We start from the raw sequence: 18205 nt of genomic DNA on the forward strand, positions 1-18205 counted from the left end.
CAATAATCTAATTTTATGCGTTTTTTTGCTTATTTGATATTATATCATGAAAATTTGATTCCTTTCAACCAAAATAACGGAAGTAGTTATTTTGACCGCAGAGCTACGTTGACAAGTGAATTTGACACATCAACTAAATTCCAGCTCATTGAAATTTATTACTTTTTAAATCTTCTCTAGGCTTTCAAAATTTCTAAAGACATGTTCTAAATTTTAAAGCGAAGCACATCAATGAATGTTCTACCTGAAACGATGATAGCAATCAAAGTTAATGCTATAGAGATTGTGTATGAATTTGGTCATACAATTATGTATTAAATCTTTTAAGTAAACTGCTCTTTTCAATTTATAAGATTATATTTGAAAATATTTTATCTATTCAACATTATCAACAGAATTAGTCATCTTAAGGCTTTTACTGGCTTCACATTAAGCTGTGGACATGACTCCTTGACTGTATCTATACTGTATTGGTGTAATGAAGAGCTCTATATACATTTTTGTGCAGTGTTCACAGATAAAGATCGTTTATTTTGTCCCTCTCTCACTGACAGATTTGTTCTACCAGGTTTCCTAAAAGCAAAAGGATCTTTTTTATTGGGAATGTTCCCACTTTGGGGAACACTGGACCAAAGGATCTTTTTACCCCCTTATGACTACTAATCTTGTCTTATGAGCAATGTTCTGAGTCATTTGTTGGAGAACTGTGTCAATTCATTATGAGTGTAAAAAAGTCATGATTAATGAGCTATGATAAACCAGTGCATCAACATAACTAATTGGCAATGATTCCTATGAGTGTGAGACGAGTGTCAGAAATGCTTTCTGATCTAACTTCTAAACCCTGCTCACAAAACCTTAGTTTGTCTAAAGAAATTTGTAGCCTCATTTTCTGTTGCATGCACACTTTTTCGTGGCAGAATCAAATAAGAGAAATAGCTTTGCATCTTCCAGCCAGCGCAGAAAAGGATTGTAGGTATCAAAGCACCCATTAGCATGGTCCTGTTACTTGAGTGTCATCACAAAATATCACCCTCGTGTCAGTTTTACTGCAAAATATCGCTCTCGTGTCAGTGTTACTACAAAATCATGTTCATCCATCATCATCATCAAACACATTTCAAATAAATAAATTGAAGTGGAAGGTTTTAGGATTCCAGGGGACAATCAGTTTGTTACCCAAACATCATACCTTCGGACTGTGTAACATTTCTAGGCTCAACAGTGGTTCACCACATTTGTCATTCTTTGAAAATTTTCTAATTGCATACATTTTCTATGGATAATTTTAATTTTTTTAACTTGATATAGTAAAAGAATGATTTTTCTCCAAATAGGGAGTATAAAATTTTTATAACTTTTATAAGACATCAACATTTTTCTGAAAAAAAAAACATTTTATTAAAAAAAAACGGAAATTTCCCAGCTGAAACTTTATTTTCAAGAGAAATAAAATTCATGCGTTCAACAAAATATAGTTTTTGCATTCAACAAAATATAGTTTTTGCATTCAAAATATAATTTTTCTGTAGATTTTTGTGTATGTTCTATTACATTTTTTTGTTCTAACATTTATGTTTTTTAATAATATAAAATTTTTTAATGCTGTCTGCTCTTTTTAATGACATGCTATGACGTACAGTTCAGCTGGCATAAAATAAATTCAGATATTAAAGTTTTACATGCATAATTTTTTTTATGTATGTTCCTTGAATTTCTTATTATTTACCTGTATTAAGGATCTATTCACACACATCAGTCACAACTTGTCTCTGCTCGGAGAGCAGATCTCATCTTTCTGAAGTGCATTAGAATCAGATTCTGAACTGTGCCTGACAAGTGTGAATGAATAAGTTAGTTAAAAAAATATTCTTCTATCTACTGAGACAAGATTGATTTCTTGGAGCAAAGATTGGTCATAATTAATGTATGTGAATAAACTTTTGCTTTGCATTTTTATAATGAGTAACTGATTTTGCAAATAAAATTTTCAAATGCCTTTTAGTCAAACATCTAATGTTATTGAAAACTTGTAACCTTATCTACTAATTTTCTTGAATGCAAATAAATTATTTCTATTTGTATCTAAAATTGATAATGTTTTTCATTTTGCTAAGCTGGTCATAAGCAGCAGTCAACAGTTATGCCCTCATCAGATTACTTCGCAAATGCATTAGAATACATCTGATAACTAGATGTATACAAACTACTTGCACAAACCAATGTGTATCTGGGAAATAATACAATGATTTCAGTCTATCTTACTGTATTCCCCCTGCTTTAGCCACCATGCCGGGAAAATCAAATCACAGATTCCAGATAATTCTTAATCCCTTTGCTTACAAGCGAATTGGCAAGAAATTCTGATGCTATCTATTTGATGAAGCAGCAATAAATATAGTAACCTTGTCCTAACCTAACCGCACGTTTGAAAAAGGGAAGGAAAAAAACCCAAATAAAAGAGTAAGACGGTATAAAAGGTAATAAGAATGTATTGGTATAAAGAAAATTTCTTTTTACCCTTACCCTAGCTGTTCTTTCACTCTTATAAGAAAGATACAAATACACCGCCACAACAGGCAAATTGCCCAACGAGGTGGCTGACATCATGGATCCCCGAACCCTTTTTTACCCTACCTACGAGCCCTACCTACTACTGCTACACCACACATGCACCCCGCCCACAACCCCCCGCGGAACCCCCAACGAATCGGTACATGCGGGAATGTGCGTGTACGTGTAGTGAAACCTGACGTGAAGGTTTTTTTTTTTTTCTTTCTTTTCTTTCTCTGTAATGCTTGTTATGTGTAGTGCTGCCATCTGCCACCAGTTTTTTTTTCAAACTATGAGTGAAGTGTTATGATTGAAAGATTTTTCGTTGTGGGACTGTTGCTCTCTGTGGCGAGACTTTTTAACGGGGAGATCGGCTCGCATTTGCGCCTTGAAGTTGGGAACCACAGAAAACCAACTTCAGCCGACCACCACTGTGGGGTTCGAACCCGGATACATCATATGTGAGGAAAAAATCACTATCAGGGTATACAAAAACCTAAAGAAAAAAAGTTGTAATATTGTAATAACGCTCCGGGATGATCAGGAGAGCGGAAAGAAAACAGAGTGAACTTGTTTGTATTTATTCCACTGATGTTTTGATGCAATATTACGTCCTTTGATCGTAAAGTGGTTGAATATTTGGATTCTAAGAATTAATTGAGTCAGCATATTTGAACCCTGTCTTTTCTTTGGATATTAGAGTCCTTTCTGTTTTATGAAATAGGTTCAGGTAGTTCTAACTGTTTAATTTTACTACCACAAATCTTGATTTATTAGAAATGTCTGAAACTAAGCATATTCATTTATGTGAATTAGATGAGTTAAATGGAAATGCATGTAGACTTCTGTGTACACATATGCTAAAATGTGTGTAAAATTAGATTGAGCTGGGAAAATTACACTGCAAAACACGATGTTCTAATAACAAAAAATGAGAAAGCGTATTTCTTCAGTATCTGAACACACAGAGAAATGTGCCAGATACAGTATGTGTCTTTCATATTGAGTTGACGATAATTGATTTGGAGCATAGTTTCCAACCAACCTTTTTTTGTCCCATCGCTCCTTCAGAAATTTTTTTTCTCCCATCGTTCCCCAACACAATTTAACCCATACGATCTTATGTTATACCCGTAGCTTCTACCAACCCCCTGGAACATTCCATTGTCTCCCATGAGGCGTCAACTCCCACATTGGGAATCACTGATTTGGAGTAATAAGTAAATGCTCAATTTTCATTATTGTTATCAAATTCCTATGCAAACTTGTTTGTTATAGGCAAAAATCATTATTTTATTCTTATTCACTTGTGTATTCAGTTTTTAATATAAAATGGTATCAGTCTATTATATGCATTCTGTGATCCTTATTGAACCTCACTTTGCCCGGAATGCCAGCTAATATGGCACTTGTTTTGCTCAACTAAAACTTCAATAGAGAAAAAGGACATTCATAATCACTGAGTGAGACCATATAAAAAAAACATGAAACATGACTGCTTTGAAAAGTATGTACCCCAAAGCAGAATATTTTTTGATCTGCAACAACCACTCAGCCGACTGAAAATCTTCTGTGGCAAATTTTCCATAATAGTGTTTTCTACACAGAGTTCTTTTCTTAAAATTCTTCCTGAGATTGTTTTGCAACTTGCATCACAGTTTTCAGCATATTCTGCTTTGAGGATGTATACAGAAATTGTGATTGAGATTATAAATTTTTTTTATTATTCCCATGTTTAATTGCAGTCATTTAATGTCTTGCTCCTAAACATGTCAGATTAAAAAAAAAGATTCTTGGTGTTGGAAAACGTAGAAATTTTATTTCATGTTAATTAAAATCTCAGTGTACTCCTGAAAAATATAACTAATACTACACAAACACGTAAATGTGTATATTAGGCAAAGCTGTGACTTTTTTCTAACATCCTCAGGTCGACAATTTTTTCTGGTCATGTGACTGACATTTTATCAAGTCTACTTTATATACATATTCTTATTTTTTCATAAGTTTTACTTTTTTTTATCTTTGCAGATTACGCTAAAGGATTTGGGGGGAAGTATGGAGTTCAGGAAGACAGGAAAGACAAGTCTGCATTAGGTTGGGACTCTGTGACCAAAGTAGAAGCCCACCCTTCCCAGACAGATATGAAGCATGGTTTTGGTGGTAAATTTGGGGTAGAAAAGGATAGACAAGACAAGGTGAGAGCATTTTTATTTCATAAATCTTGGACATTCAGACATGTTCTCACTAGAGTGATGATTATGATATACTGCATATGTACTCACAGATGTCTAAAAATTCCACCTAAAAACTTTATGGGGGTGATGGAAAAATATTTAAATAAACCACATTCACACACACATAAGAAAGTGTAACCAGAAACTCATAGGAAAGTGATATTTGATGCTGTTCACTAGTAGTATGATTGGCTTGTCACATGGTTCCCCCATGATCACTGAATTAATTTCTTTCTATGCAGAACCCTTAGCAGAGGTGTACAGAATGTCTGCTACCTGTAACATGGATCTTGTGGCCAGAATCTCTGATCTTAAAGACTCAGCTAATGAATATCAGTTACAAAAAATCTTTGTTAGCTGATGCATTTGTAAACTGAATTATCATTGCACATCAATCATTTTCGAATGAGAAGAAAAGCTTCAATTTCTTTATTGTAAATTACAATGTATGATACAAAAGCACAATACCAGGAGAAGCTGTAACTTAGTTGTACTTACAATGGCTTTGTCCTGTTTTTGATTCTAAATTGGCATCTTATTGCTTAGCACAGCCGTTCTCAACCTTTTTTGACTCGCAGAGCCCTTTTTAGTATATAATTTCTATGACGGAGCATGTAGACCTTGTTTTTTTTCATTTATTTATAAAATTTATTGATTCATTTTATTTTTCTTGAGCGGCCGCAGAGCCGCGGGAAGTGCACACAGAGCACCGGTTAACCACCAATTTCGCTTAGAGTAGAGTAGTAGCAGGTATATATATATATATATAATTTAACCTTTTAACTCATAAACTTTTGGCAACAAATTTGGGTAATGTTTAGTCAAGATTCAAGCAATAACTATTCAAATTTGGTACCTTTGTATAGTGAATTGACTCGCTACAGTGGAACCTCTCTTAACGGACACATTTCGTGTCCCTGGTTTTGTGGAATAGGGCTTTAATGTATTTCACTCCCAGTTAGCGGACACTCTCGATAGCAGACAGTAAAATCAGGCGAACTAATTTTTTTCCAAACTCTAATTTGTAAATTTTTGTTCATAAATCGAGAATTTACCATACTCAATGGTGATTATGTATAATCCAAAGCTTTTATTGGTAAATATGATAATCCGTCAATTAATTAATTCATTAACTGAATATAACTATGGTCCAGGATGCTGATTTCAAATGGTAATGTTAGTTTTGTTTGCACATGTTGATACGTGTGAAGAAAGCCTACATAACTGATAATGTTATTATGAACGTTTATTTCTTTTTCACACTTATTTTAATTTAATTTTTATTGCCAAATATGTGTTGTTCATACGTATTATGTTTGGGAAAAATAATTAATTGGTTTAATGAAGAGAAGAAAGGTTATAAATTTTTCTACATTTTATTAGACTTTCCAACTTTGTTTGTGAATTATGCATGATCGCCAGTAAAAGGGATAAAATGTTGTAAAATTTAATGAAACTTTCTAATCAAGACGATTGATGGTTATATATAACCATCGGTGTATCATTTTTACACACAGTAATATATAGGAACAAATTGCGACCAAAGCCAAACATTGTGTAAATGTGAAAGTCGTATAAACAAGGTTTTACTGTATATTGTACCTCCCCAATAGCAGACAAAAGTTTTGGTCCTATGGGTGTCCATTATCGAGAGGTTCTACTGTATGCGTAAATTATGTTTGTTAGATATATAAAGAGATAGCGCTGCATTCTCACCACTTTCCATCTGCACAGTAGCGCGACATACCAGTGTGACATGAGAGTCGATTGTGTACACATAGCCACATGTTTTGTTAATCTATTTGTATAAATAATAATATAAATATAAATAATACTTGAGTTAATTCTCATTCTTAAATGGAGTCGTATTATTCAACGTCTCCCATCGGATCATTTCATCATGAAACCAAGCACAAAAATGGTCACCTGGATGCTCCCATGGTATCATAATCATCAAAGGTGGGTTTAGTTTTCGTCTTAATGGTTTATAGGCATCACCTTCATCGGCAAAGCAGTAAGCATTATTTTTCATTTACATTTTGTCATCCCTCATTTAATATACCAGCATGTAAGATAATATTTCTGAAGGAACTCCAAGTTTCCTGTGTGGTCCTAGAGGTACCTCCGTTTTGGAAGACTAACCACAGTTTTTGGCAGTTTCCGGTCAACTATTGCAGTCATGTATGCAACAGATCATGCTCCTGTTTCAGATCGTTCCGCGAACCCAAAGACAACATGTGCTTTTACCACACGAACTTCGGTGACAAGGCAAGAAAATGTTTGTTTCCTTGCCAGTTTCAACAATCTGGAAACTAGCTGGGCAGCCGCTTTCAGCTACAAGTAGTGAATGCCCCGACAGAATTTTCAAATTTGATTCATTTGCCTCAATCAACAAATGCCTATACATGAAAGATAAACAATCAAACTTGTGTGTGTATCCTTCCTGGTGAATACAGACAGCTATGGTTGTAACCAGCAACCACTTCTGAGCATAAACAATGACCAATTCAAGCATTTGTCACCACTAATTCATCTGCAATCAGTGTTTATTGTCAATGACTACTTTTGCTGGATTTCAATTTGTGAAGAAATTTTTCATGGCCCTTTTACATAGCAGATGTTTCCACACCAATACTCAGAGCCGATTTTTGTATCATTTTCATCTTTCATTGGACTTGTATAATTCTCGCCTATTAGATCTGTCAACCAATTTAAGTGCCTACGGTAAAATCCTGCATGCTAGTGAACATTCTGTCAAATTAGTAGATGGTGATTCAGTGTACCATGACTTATTGCGCCAGTTTCCTAAAATTACAAATCCTTGCTCATGTGACCAACCTATCAAGCACAATACTGTGTATTTTATTGAGACAGTTGGTGCTTCAATCACAGCAAAAACCTGTAGACTTGACCCTGCAAAATTCAAGCTCGCCAAACAAGCCTTACAGCACATGTTAGGTCTAGGACGCATCAGCCCATCAAAAACCAACCATGCATCATTGCTTCACATGGTTAAAAAAAATGGTTGTGATGACTGGTATCCTGTCTGAGACTACAGAGCATTGAATGCGAAAACCATCAAGGACAGATACGCTGTACCCAACATACAAGATTTCATGTCTGAACTTCATGGAAAAACAATCTTCTCTCATGTAGACCTAGTGAGTGCTTATCATCAAATTCTAATTCATCCAGATCACATTCATAAGACTGCAATCATCACATGATTTGGACTCTATGAAAATGCACGAATGTCTTTTGGTCTGTGCAACGCAGCATCCATTTTCCAATGTTTTAGGGATGAAGTGTTGCAAGATCTTCCATTCACATAGGCTTTTGTTGGTGATATACTCATTCCATCATCATCAGCTGAAGAGAACCATAATGTAAGAGCACTTTTTCAGTGACTATGATCTCTCGCTGAAGCCTTCCAAGTGTGTGTTTGAACTTTCTACAGTTGACTTACTTGGAGTACAGGTTTCGCCAACTGGCATCAAAGCTCTTCCAGATCGTGTCGAAGCTATCACAAAATATCATGAGCCAACCACTCTCACACAACTTATAAAATTCTTGGGTCTTTTCAACTTCTAAGGTCGCTTTGTTCCGAAGGCCACTCATATCTTGGCACCTTTAGTGAAATTTTTAGATATTTTTATTTATCGTCTTGTTTGCATGTCTTTCTTTGCGTGGACAAGATCCGCCTCTCTCTGAGGCCGCCACATAAGAAGTGTGTACATTCACAAATATTTCTCGTCTTGTTTGCATGTCTTCCTTTGCGTGGACAAGATCCGCCTCTCTACTCCAGACCGTATGAGGTAATGAAACATGGCAACAAGAAGTTTGTTATAAAGAACAGTGGTAAATTTGTGACAGTATCAATCCACAGAGTTAAACCCGCTTACGTAATTGATGAGAATATTCGACCATCGACACTGTCTAGTCCCTTAATGGTTGTTTCCAAAACAAATGACACCAAGATTGTAAAACCTGAAGAGAATGACCAGATCAGAAAGAAAAGTGCATTTCCTGAAAAACTCACTCACTACTAAGATTGAGTGAATCTGTTTTGTATGCTTTCAGTTTTTCAAATCATTCATTGTGCCTATTTTTGCATTCAGTATATACATTTCGGCCTTCAATATACATATATATTTCATTCATTATACATATTATTGCATTTATTTTCACCAATTTTGCAAAAAAAACATGAATATTACACACAGTAGTTGTACTTGTGTCATCTATTAAGGAAACAGAGCTGAAGCGCATATTCAATGCTCTATACCCCCTCTGGAATGTATAGCGCATATTCAATGCGCTATACATTCCAGTGAATACATTCCAGTATTGTGACTGTAATTGATCGATAAAGACTTCTATCGCAGATTTCAACACCATCTGGGAATGAAAGGTCCAGCATCCCCATGTAAGTAAGGTTTTGCTAATGACTGGTCATTATTAGAGCCATCGTCCCCCACAAAAGTGCAGCTGGTATCAGTGTTCTGGTTTCAGGACCCCGAGACGATTCTCATCATTTTTTTTCACAAATTCAATACAGCTGTGGCCTGCCAAAGTGCCTAGCCTAGGGACCCTGCAGCAGGATGCGGGTGGGGGGGGGCATGATTTTAGCATCACTGTTTATTCACCTATGGCTATGGCCTTTTTGTATGCTGTTTTTTTTATAAAAGAACCAGTTAGGAACAAACGCAAACATCAATGGTCTTAAACCCAAAGATAATGTGTGTGGAAGTTAATATGAATTACAGACGAGCAGTCTTAAATTTTCGTGTAAAAAAAGTCACATATCTAAAGTGTTTGTTACACAACGGATGGACCTCCATATCATGGTTCAAACATGCATATCAGTTTCAGCCACCTTGTGGGTAATTTGCCTCTTGGGGACTTTATGTTTGTATTTATAATTTCAATGATGTCTGAAAAAAAATGTATGGTATGTAATGTGGAAGAAGATGTTTGTGTGTTGAATTCATACTGTAAGTACAATAATGTGTTTTTTTCCATCAAATTTTTTATGTTTCTACATCCTTTTATATTGACCAATTTTCATTACTTAAGTAAGGCACTTGGGCAGTACTATCTATCAGAGTCACCGACATGAAAAAAATATTGGAGGGGGAAGGCTGAAAGTTGCTTTTCGTCCTATATACACTGGACTCAAATGTGTACGCAGGGCATATAGAAGGTGGATTGCATTTTTTCTAGAAATTAATTGAAGGAGAGGCTCAGTACTCCTTAAAAAATTTATTGGGGGGAGGGGCTCAAAAGGCCTCAGCTCCTAGGTTTTGGTGCCGTTACTATCCATTCATGCTTATCAAGAATGTTATCCGTAGCCGCACTGATTATGACGATAAGGATAAAAGGGAAATTTTGGTACTTTCTCAGAAAACAAGCATCGTTTCTCTTTTGAATAATTCAAATAATATACGGAAGGGGGAAAACACACTCCATCATCGGATGATAATTTCTCGACTCATATATATCGACTCATTCTTAAGTATTGTAGTATATTAATAGTAAGATGGAATTACATTTTTAGCAATGTAGACTGCAAAAAACCAATGATGTTCGCTAAAAATACACGGAAATGAATGACAATGAATTTCTGGGTATTTTTAGTGAACATAGTTGGTGTTTTCAATGATATAATTGTATTATCAATCATATCTCTCTCAAAGGATATTTTTACGTTTAATTAGTGTGGTTTCATCTGGATATTTTTCTTTTAATGTTTGAGCTAAAAGGGTAGAAATTCATTGCAATCTAACAATATTTCAGATATGTTCATTAAACAATGGTAATATTCAATGACATTCATTCAGAATTACATGTAAAAGTTTTAATCAAGAAAGAGTTGAGACACCTGCATTTGAAATAATGTAAAATTCCATTTTCTTAAAATATGGACCTATATAATATCGCAGTAACACTGGTGATTTGAAAAATGAATTACTGATAGCTGTAGCTCGACTTAGACACGAAGAGGTCGGGCAAGGCAAGAACTAGGGCCTCTGTGATGTGAGTCCAAATATTTTGGTTATCTAGTGCAGTGTTTCTTAACCTTTTTCAGCTCATGACCCCCCGACGGATCACATTTTTTTCTCGTGCCCCCCCCCCCCCCCCCGTCCTATCCAGGGCCCCCTCTACCCTCATCCAAGAGTGAGATACTTTCTATTTTCTTTATTATGAATGAAATTTTAATAAATCAGGTCAATCTCTAGAATCCTGGCTAGGCACGGATTCAAATGATGGATTATCTTCTCTCCCAGGAGTCAAATTATATGGTAAAAACGGGTCTGTGTAAAATATGGGACGATCCAACGAACATGCACAATAAATTGACCCTCCCAACACATCAACTGTTGCTCTGGCGGCCTTCCATACTAAGCTGGTACTAGATTTGGTACTATGATTTTCACATGTAAGCTGTTCTTACATATGAAAATTATAGTACTAGATCCCATATAGTGCAGTCCCTATCCCTCCATTATAGACATGAAGACCCGGGTCATGCCCACATATACCCACGGGTTAAGATGCACCTGGTTCTATGGACAGATCTGATGAATTCTGAAAGTAGTAATATTTTTCAACCATGTTTCACTTTTAAAGCTTTTTTTTTTCACATCTCTCTATGACTCCCTTCACCACCTGTCGTGGATCACCTTACTTTTGATTTTCTCCCGTGGCCCCCTAGAATATCCCAGGACCGCAAGGGGGCCATATGGCCCCAGGTTGAGAACCACTGATCTAGTGAATAATACCAGAATAATGTTTTGTATAGGAAATTATCTAAATAAAATATCAGATGTCTTCTTTTTTTTTTCATTTCATTATCTTGCTTGGGGGAGAAACTCCATTTTCTCCTTTGGAACCATTCACACCCGAAATAACATGACAGAAAATAAGGTGATATAACAAGAAAATACTTGTATTCGAATTCGTTTCAAAATTTACTTGGATAACGCACCAAAAACACCAGATAATGTCTCACAAGTAGCTTGATTGGTAATTTCAATAATAAATTTATTTTAACGATTAAATTTTGAATTTTTTTCAAAAACTTTCCTGTTGAACATTTTGAGTTCAAATCATTTATTAGTGTTGTTGCTAATCAAAATGAATAATTATGTGTCACATTTTATTAAATGACCAATTTTGTTTATATGAGCAAAGTAGGCCGTGGGCAGAATGCCTACCTGAAGGACACATGTGATTCTGACTTGAAGTGACATATTTTTTCCCATGTGCGTAAAATTTGGTAGTCAACCTCGGTCAGCGTTGATAGTGATTGTATTAATCTTTTGAAGATGGCACCCATAGCGTATCAAAATACTTTGTGAATGCATGGCATTTTCCTCCTTATTTGCCTTTATCATTGGTTCTTTCTTTGATTTACAAGGGAAAGGATTACGATTATTGAAATTCTAAATTGTAAATGTATTCAATTGCAAATGTACAAGATTGGCAAAAATCCAATTGACAATTGAATCAACAATCCAAAGACAAAACTAGAATAATTTTTTTGGCAGTATTCTAGTGTTTAAAATAAAAGCAACGAAATAGCTGGGACTCGTGTTCCACCTCTGATCACTTCGAAAGGGAAAAGTCATAAAGCAGTAGGTGTGCCAGGTAAATTTGGTTGCAGACCCATGCTTCAAAGAGTGTGAACACGATTGCGTATTTAGTGCGTTACAACAACACACTAATTCTAATTGGATAGCCATGTGCGTATATTTCTAAGATGGTCACTATAAAATCGAAACCGCCAAGTAGTTTGCATCAATTCCATTAGAAATTTATTCATATATGTATACACTGAAGAGCCAAAAAAACTGTTAACCTACCTAATATCGTTTAGGGCCCCTGCGAGCACGCAGAAGTGCCGCAACACGACGTGGCATGGACTCGACTAATGTCTGAAGTAGTGCTGGAGGTAATTGAATCCTGCAGGGCTGTCCATAAATCCAGAGGAGTAAGAGGGGGTGGAGATCTCTTCTGAACAGCACGTTCCAAGGCATCCCAGATATGTTCAATAATGTTCATGTCTGGGGATTTAGGTGGCCAGCGGAAGTGTCTAAAGTCAGAAGAGTGTTCCTGGAGCCACTTTGTAGCAATTCTGGACGTGTGGGGTGTCGCATTGTCCTGCTGAAATTGTCCAAGTCCGTCGGAATGCACAATGGACATGAATGGGTGCAGGTGATCAGGCAGGATGCTTACGTACCTGTCACCTGTCAGAGTCGTATCTAGACGTATCAGGGGTCCCATATTGCGCCAACTGCACATGCCCCATACCATCACAGAGCCTCCACCAGCTTGAACAGTCCCCTGTTGACATGTAGGGTCCATGGATTCATGAAGCAATTGGAACCGAGACTCGTCAGACCAGGCAACGTGTTTCCAGTCCTCAACAGTCCAATGTCGGTGTTGTTGGGCCCAGGCGAGGCGTAAAGCTTTGTGTCGTGCAGTCATCAAGGGTACACGAGTGGGCCTTCAGCTCCGAAAGCCCATATCGATGATGTTTCGTTGAATGGTTCGCACGCCGACACTTGTTGATAGCCCAGCATTGAAATCTGCAGCAATTTGCGGAAGGGTTACACGTCTGTCACGTTTAATGATTCTCGTCAGTCGTCGTTGGTCTCGTTCGTGCATGATCTTTTTCCGGCTGCAGCGATGTCGTAGATTCAATTTTTTACCGGATTCCCGATATTCACGGTACACTCGTGAAATGGTCGTACGTGAAAATCCAAATTTCATCACTACCTCGGAGATGCTATGTCCCATCTCTCGTGCGCCGACTATGACACGACATTCAAACTCACTTAAATCTTGATAACCTGCCATTGTAGCAGCAGTAACCGATCTAACAACTATGCCAGACACTTGTTGTATTATATAGGAATTGCCGACTGCAGTGCCGTACTCTGATTGGTTTCATATCTCTATATTTGCATACGCATGCCTTTACCAGTTTCTTTGGCTCTTCAAATACAAATACAAATACAACGCCACAACAGGCAAATTGCCCAACGAGGTGGCTGCATCATGGATCCCCGAGCCCCTACCTACTACTGCTACACCCCCCCCCCCCGCGGAACCCCCCAACGAATCGTTACATGCGGGAATGTGCGTGTACGTGTAGTGCAACCTGACGTAAAGTTTTGTTTTCTGTGTAATGCTTGTTATGTGTAGTGCTGTCATCTGCCCCCAGTTTTACTAACTATGAGTGAAGTGTTATGGTTGAATGATTTTACCGTTGTAGGACTGTTGCTCTCTGTGGCGAGACTTTTTAACGGGGAGATCGGCTCGCATTTGCGCCTTGAAGTTGGGAACCACAGAAAACCAACTTCAGCCGACCACCACTGTGGGGTTCGAACCCGGATCCTCGCATCACGAGTCCGGCACTATAACCACTCGACCACCACAGCGGCTCAGTTTATATAGATATATATATTTTTTTTCTAATTAAGCTGTGTGCAAGTGGCTTTGTTTGAACTTGAGTAATCAGGATTGGCTGAAATTTATCAATAAAGGTTAAGCATTCGCTGGAACTCATGTCATCAAAACCTTATTTTATGCTCCATGTCAAAGTAGAGCACAACTTCAACATGCTTTTGTGTGAATAATTTTATGTAAAATTAAATTTTTTTTCCGAATACGCGATTTCATATAGAAGTACATAACACATGTTAAATCTAGTTTTTAAATTGTTTCAGGAATGTATGAGGTGCGGTTGACAATGGGGGGGGGCATAGAGGGAAGATTAATATTTATTTTTTTATATAATGTGATTATCACGTATTCCCAAGAGATGCTTACAATCTGTAATTAAATAGATAATCTGTACTAAATGAAGATAACAATTTTCAATACTTTTTTCAATCTCCAACAATAAAAATTATCACATTTACAAGAAAAATTGACATAAATTGCATTAAAAGAGGGATTGAAGTTCAAATTTGAAGATGGCTATTAATTTTTCTGGCTGCAAAAGCAAATACTGTACCTGGACTTTATAGGATATACAGTGGAACCTCCTATAAGGGACAACTCCAGTTACCAAAAACTTCCTGAATTATGTCAATGGGACTCTGGATATGCGACTGATTATTTTACCATCCATTAACGGACACTCCTCATTAGCGGAGAAAATTTTCGGTCCCGTGAGACTTACGGCATGATTTGTTGTCATTAATTTCAATATTAATAGATATTTTTGTGATGCGAACATTACTTTGACCACAATCAATGTACAACTAAATGCATATGTTTTGTACTATATGCATATGTTTATAATTTTATAATTCACAAATTTATTTTTTTTTGTTTTGTAATGAAGTTCACTGTAATTTTTTTATTGTAATTATTTTCAAATTTTTAACCCTTTTTATACTACCCTGTTGCAGGAAAACATTGATGCAAAAAAATAGAAAATTAGTTACTGCATCTTTCAACTTTTTTATGTGGATTTTTAATATCCCTACCAGGGGGGGGAAGATGAAAAATTTTGTTTTTGAGGGGGGGGGGATGGGCTGAATAAGTTTGGGAAACACTGGTCTAATTTATCCTTACAGCATAAAAATTTTCTGAACAAACTTCATGTATATTCAGATTTTTATATTTTTTTCCTTAATTTGTAAGAAGCCAGTGTATTTCTAATTCAAATGTTGAATGATGATATTAAGTTTTTTATCATGTTGTCTTCTCTTTTTCAGTCTGCATATTCGTTTCAAGATGCCGACAAAATATCTTCGAAAGATACAATAAAAGCTGAGCCAGGTATATATTTCATCATAATACATTTTTTTAATTTCTTTTCATTATTGCAAGCTGTACAAAAAATATTGGCATTAGGAATTGCACTTCTCAAAAATGCTAGAAAATAAAAGCTCTTTATGATCAAATCTGAAAACATTTTGCACAAGGGATTTAGGGATTGTTAAAAAGTATTTAAAAGTTATTTTTAGTACAAATAAAATTAATTTTGGCTGCTTTATGGGAATTTTGAATCAAAAAGTGTCAAATATTGTTATTAAAAAGAATGTGATATTTGAAATCAGTAAAACCAGTTACACAAGTGGATTTGTACAAACCATTTGGGAAAGCCGTGCAACGCAATTTGTGATTCATAGGTTAAGAGCTCCTGGCCAAATGCATCGTCTAAATTTGTTCTTAAATGTGTGTATGTAGAGGAGTTAAAAAAATCAACTCATAAAAAAAATTTGCTGCAACTTTGGACCAAAGAAACACAACATACAAAGTAAACAAGATAGCCCCAAAAGTGTCATGTATATCATTGAATTGAAATGGGAAATTTAATGTCTTCATGTCGTTGAACACTGCATCCTCCAACATACTTCAAACCAATTGAATATCATCAAACATGCCCCTGCAATCATGGTAAAATCTGATATTCATTCTGTTAAGCCCAGAATGTTCACACAAGCATCTCATCTACACATGCAAACTCTGGTCTAAGCTAAATACTGAAAATTAATTGCATATCTCAAAAAATAAATACAGCAATATATAACACATATTGCCATAAGTCATATGTAAAATTTGGTATCCAGTACCTCAATCACTTTAATAACAATCTAATATCTTTATACTTGTAACCTATGTGTGTGCATCTAGCACCGGATATGACTGGTTACATACCTTCTTTTTTTTATCTTTCCCCACTCCTTTAATGATTCGTCTATAGGTCTAATTCAGTATGGTTGAGTGGTCATAATGACAGACTTGCATCACAAGGACCCAGGTCCAAACCTCACTGTAGCCACAGTGGTGGTTGCGGCAGAAGTTGGTTTTCTGTGCTTCCCAACTTCAAGGTGCAAATCCGGGCCAAACTCCCCGTTAAAAAGTCTCGCTACACAGAGAGCAACAGGTGTAAAACGATACAATTATTCAATCATCACACTTCAGTCATAGTTAAAAAAATTTATGGCAGTACTACACATAACAAGAATTACACAAACTTCACATTAGATTCACAACATGTACACACACACATTTCAACATGTACCAATTCGTTAGAAATTCCACAGAGGAATATGAACAAGGTGCATGTGTGGTTTAGTAGTAGTCTAATTCAGTGCCACTGTCATAGTCGATTGGTCATAGTGACAGACTCTCATCATGAGGACCTGGGTCTGAACTCTACCGTTACCACAGTGGTGGTCTGCTGAAGTTGGTTTACTGTGGTTCTTGCCCAACTTCAAGGTGCAAATGCAAGCCAATCTCCTCATTAAAAAGTCTTACCACAGAAAGCAACAGGATTACAATGATACAATTATTCAATCATTACACTTCACTCATAGTTTGAAAAATTGATGGCAGGTGGCAGCACTACACATAACAAGAATTACACGGAAACAAACTTCACATTAGGTTCACTACATGTACACGCGCATTCCAACATGTACCAATTCGTTAGAAATTCCATGGAGGAATGTGGACGAGGAGCATGTGTGATTTTAGTTGTCTAATTCTGTGTTTCTGAAAGTGTGCTCCTAGCAGTGCCGTCTTAAGGCATGGGCCCACCCGGGCACGGTCCGGGGGCCTCAAGAGAAAAGGGGCCTCACAAAAATGAAATCTGGTTGAAATTTTCAAGAATTTGCCTGGTAGGGCCTCAGAAAAATCACTTGGCCCGGGGGCCCATGATGCTCTTAAGACGGCCCTGGCTCCTAGGGGTGTCGTAGCGAGATGAAGATATTCATTTGTGTCTCTTTTTATGTTTTGAAGTTTCTTTTATAAATGAAAATATCTACTAAACTATTCTGGGAAGCCGCAGATGAATCATGAATTGAGCAAGAGTGAGTCGTGAGTGACAAAGGTTTGAGAACCACTGATTTAATTTATTACTGCAAACTGTATGGTCTCTGAGAAGGAATCGTAAACCCCAGAATATAAAATGCAAAAAATTACCTGTTTTAATTCCATGTTGTTGTTTTTTTGTCACCTGCATGATTTTAACCCTATAATACTAAAATAGCTGATAAAAACTGTATATTAACTACGTCTACATTTCTGACACATAGAGTTAGTATTCTAGGGTTAAGAATACTAACAGTTAGAGCTCCAAATATTTGACTTTTAAATACTGTTATATATATATTTTTGTATTCTCTTTTATATCAATCTTTATGGCTTCTTATTTCATGTACATTTTACTGATTTCTCTCATACCCAAAAAACTTATTAAAGACAATATATTCAATAAAATTAAAATTATTTCCATTAATGGTATCCTCAAAACTATAATAAATCGCAAAAACAATTGAGAAATTTTAGGGGAAAAAATGGCCCATGAAAGGATTAAATATCTTACTTTCCTGCATATAATCCATGGATCAGGTATTAAAAAGCATTGGAATTTTATAGTGCAGATTATA

At 36.2% G+C, this 18205-nt stretch overlaps 1 protein-coding gene across 2 annotated transcripts in view; it reads left to right on the top strand.

The window, feature by feature from the left end:
- Window positions 1–18205, top strand: part of LOC149072929 (src substrate cortactin-like) — a 76521-nt gene that overhangs the window by 43886 nt on the left and 14430 nt on the right. For both annotated transcript variants that reach the window (XM_089247082.1, XM_089247083.1), the window contains 2 exons: window positions 4585–4751; window positions 15524–15587. In XM_089247082.1, the coding sequence (XP_089103208.1) occupies window positions 4585–4751; window positions 15524–15587 (231 nt within the window). The remainder of the gene's footprint in view (window positions 1–4584; window positions 4752–15523; window positions 15588–18205) is intronic.

The sequence above is a fragment of the Pholcus phalangioides genome, unplaced genomic scaffold, assembly GCF_987345545.1.
Source record: "Pholcus phalangioides strain wild (caught in Gottingen) unplaced genomic scaffold, Ppha-v1.0 ptg000017l_1, whole genome shotgun sequence".
Taxonomy (NCBI): Eukaryota; Metazoa; Arthropoda; class Arachnida; order Araneae; family Pholcidae; genus Pholcus; species Pholcus phalangioides.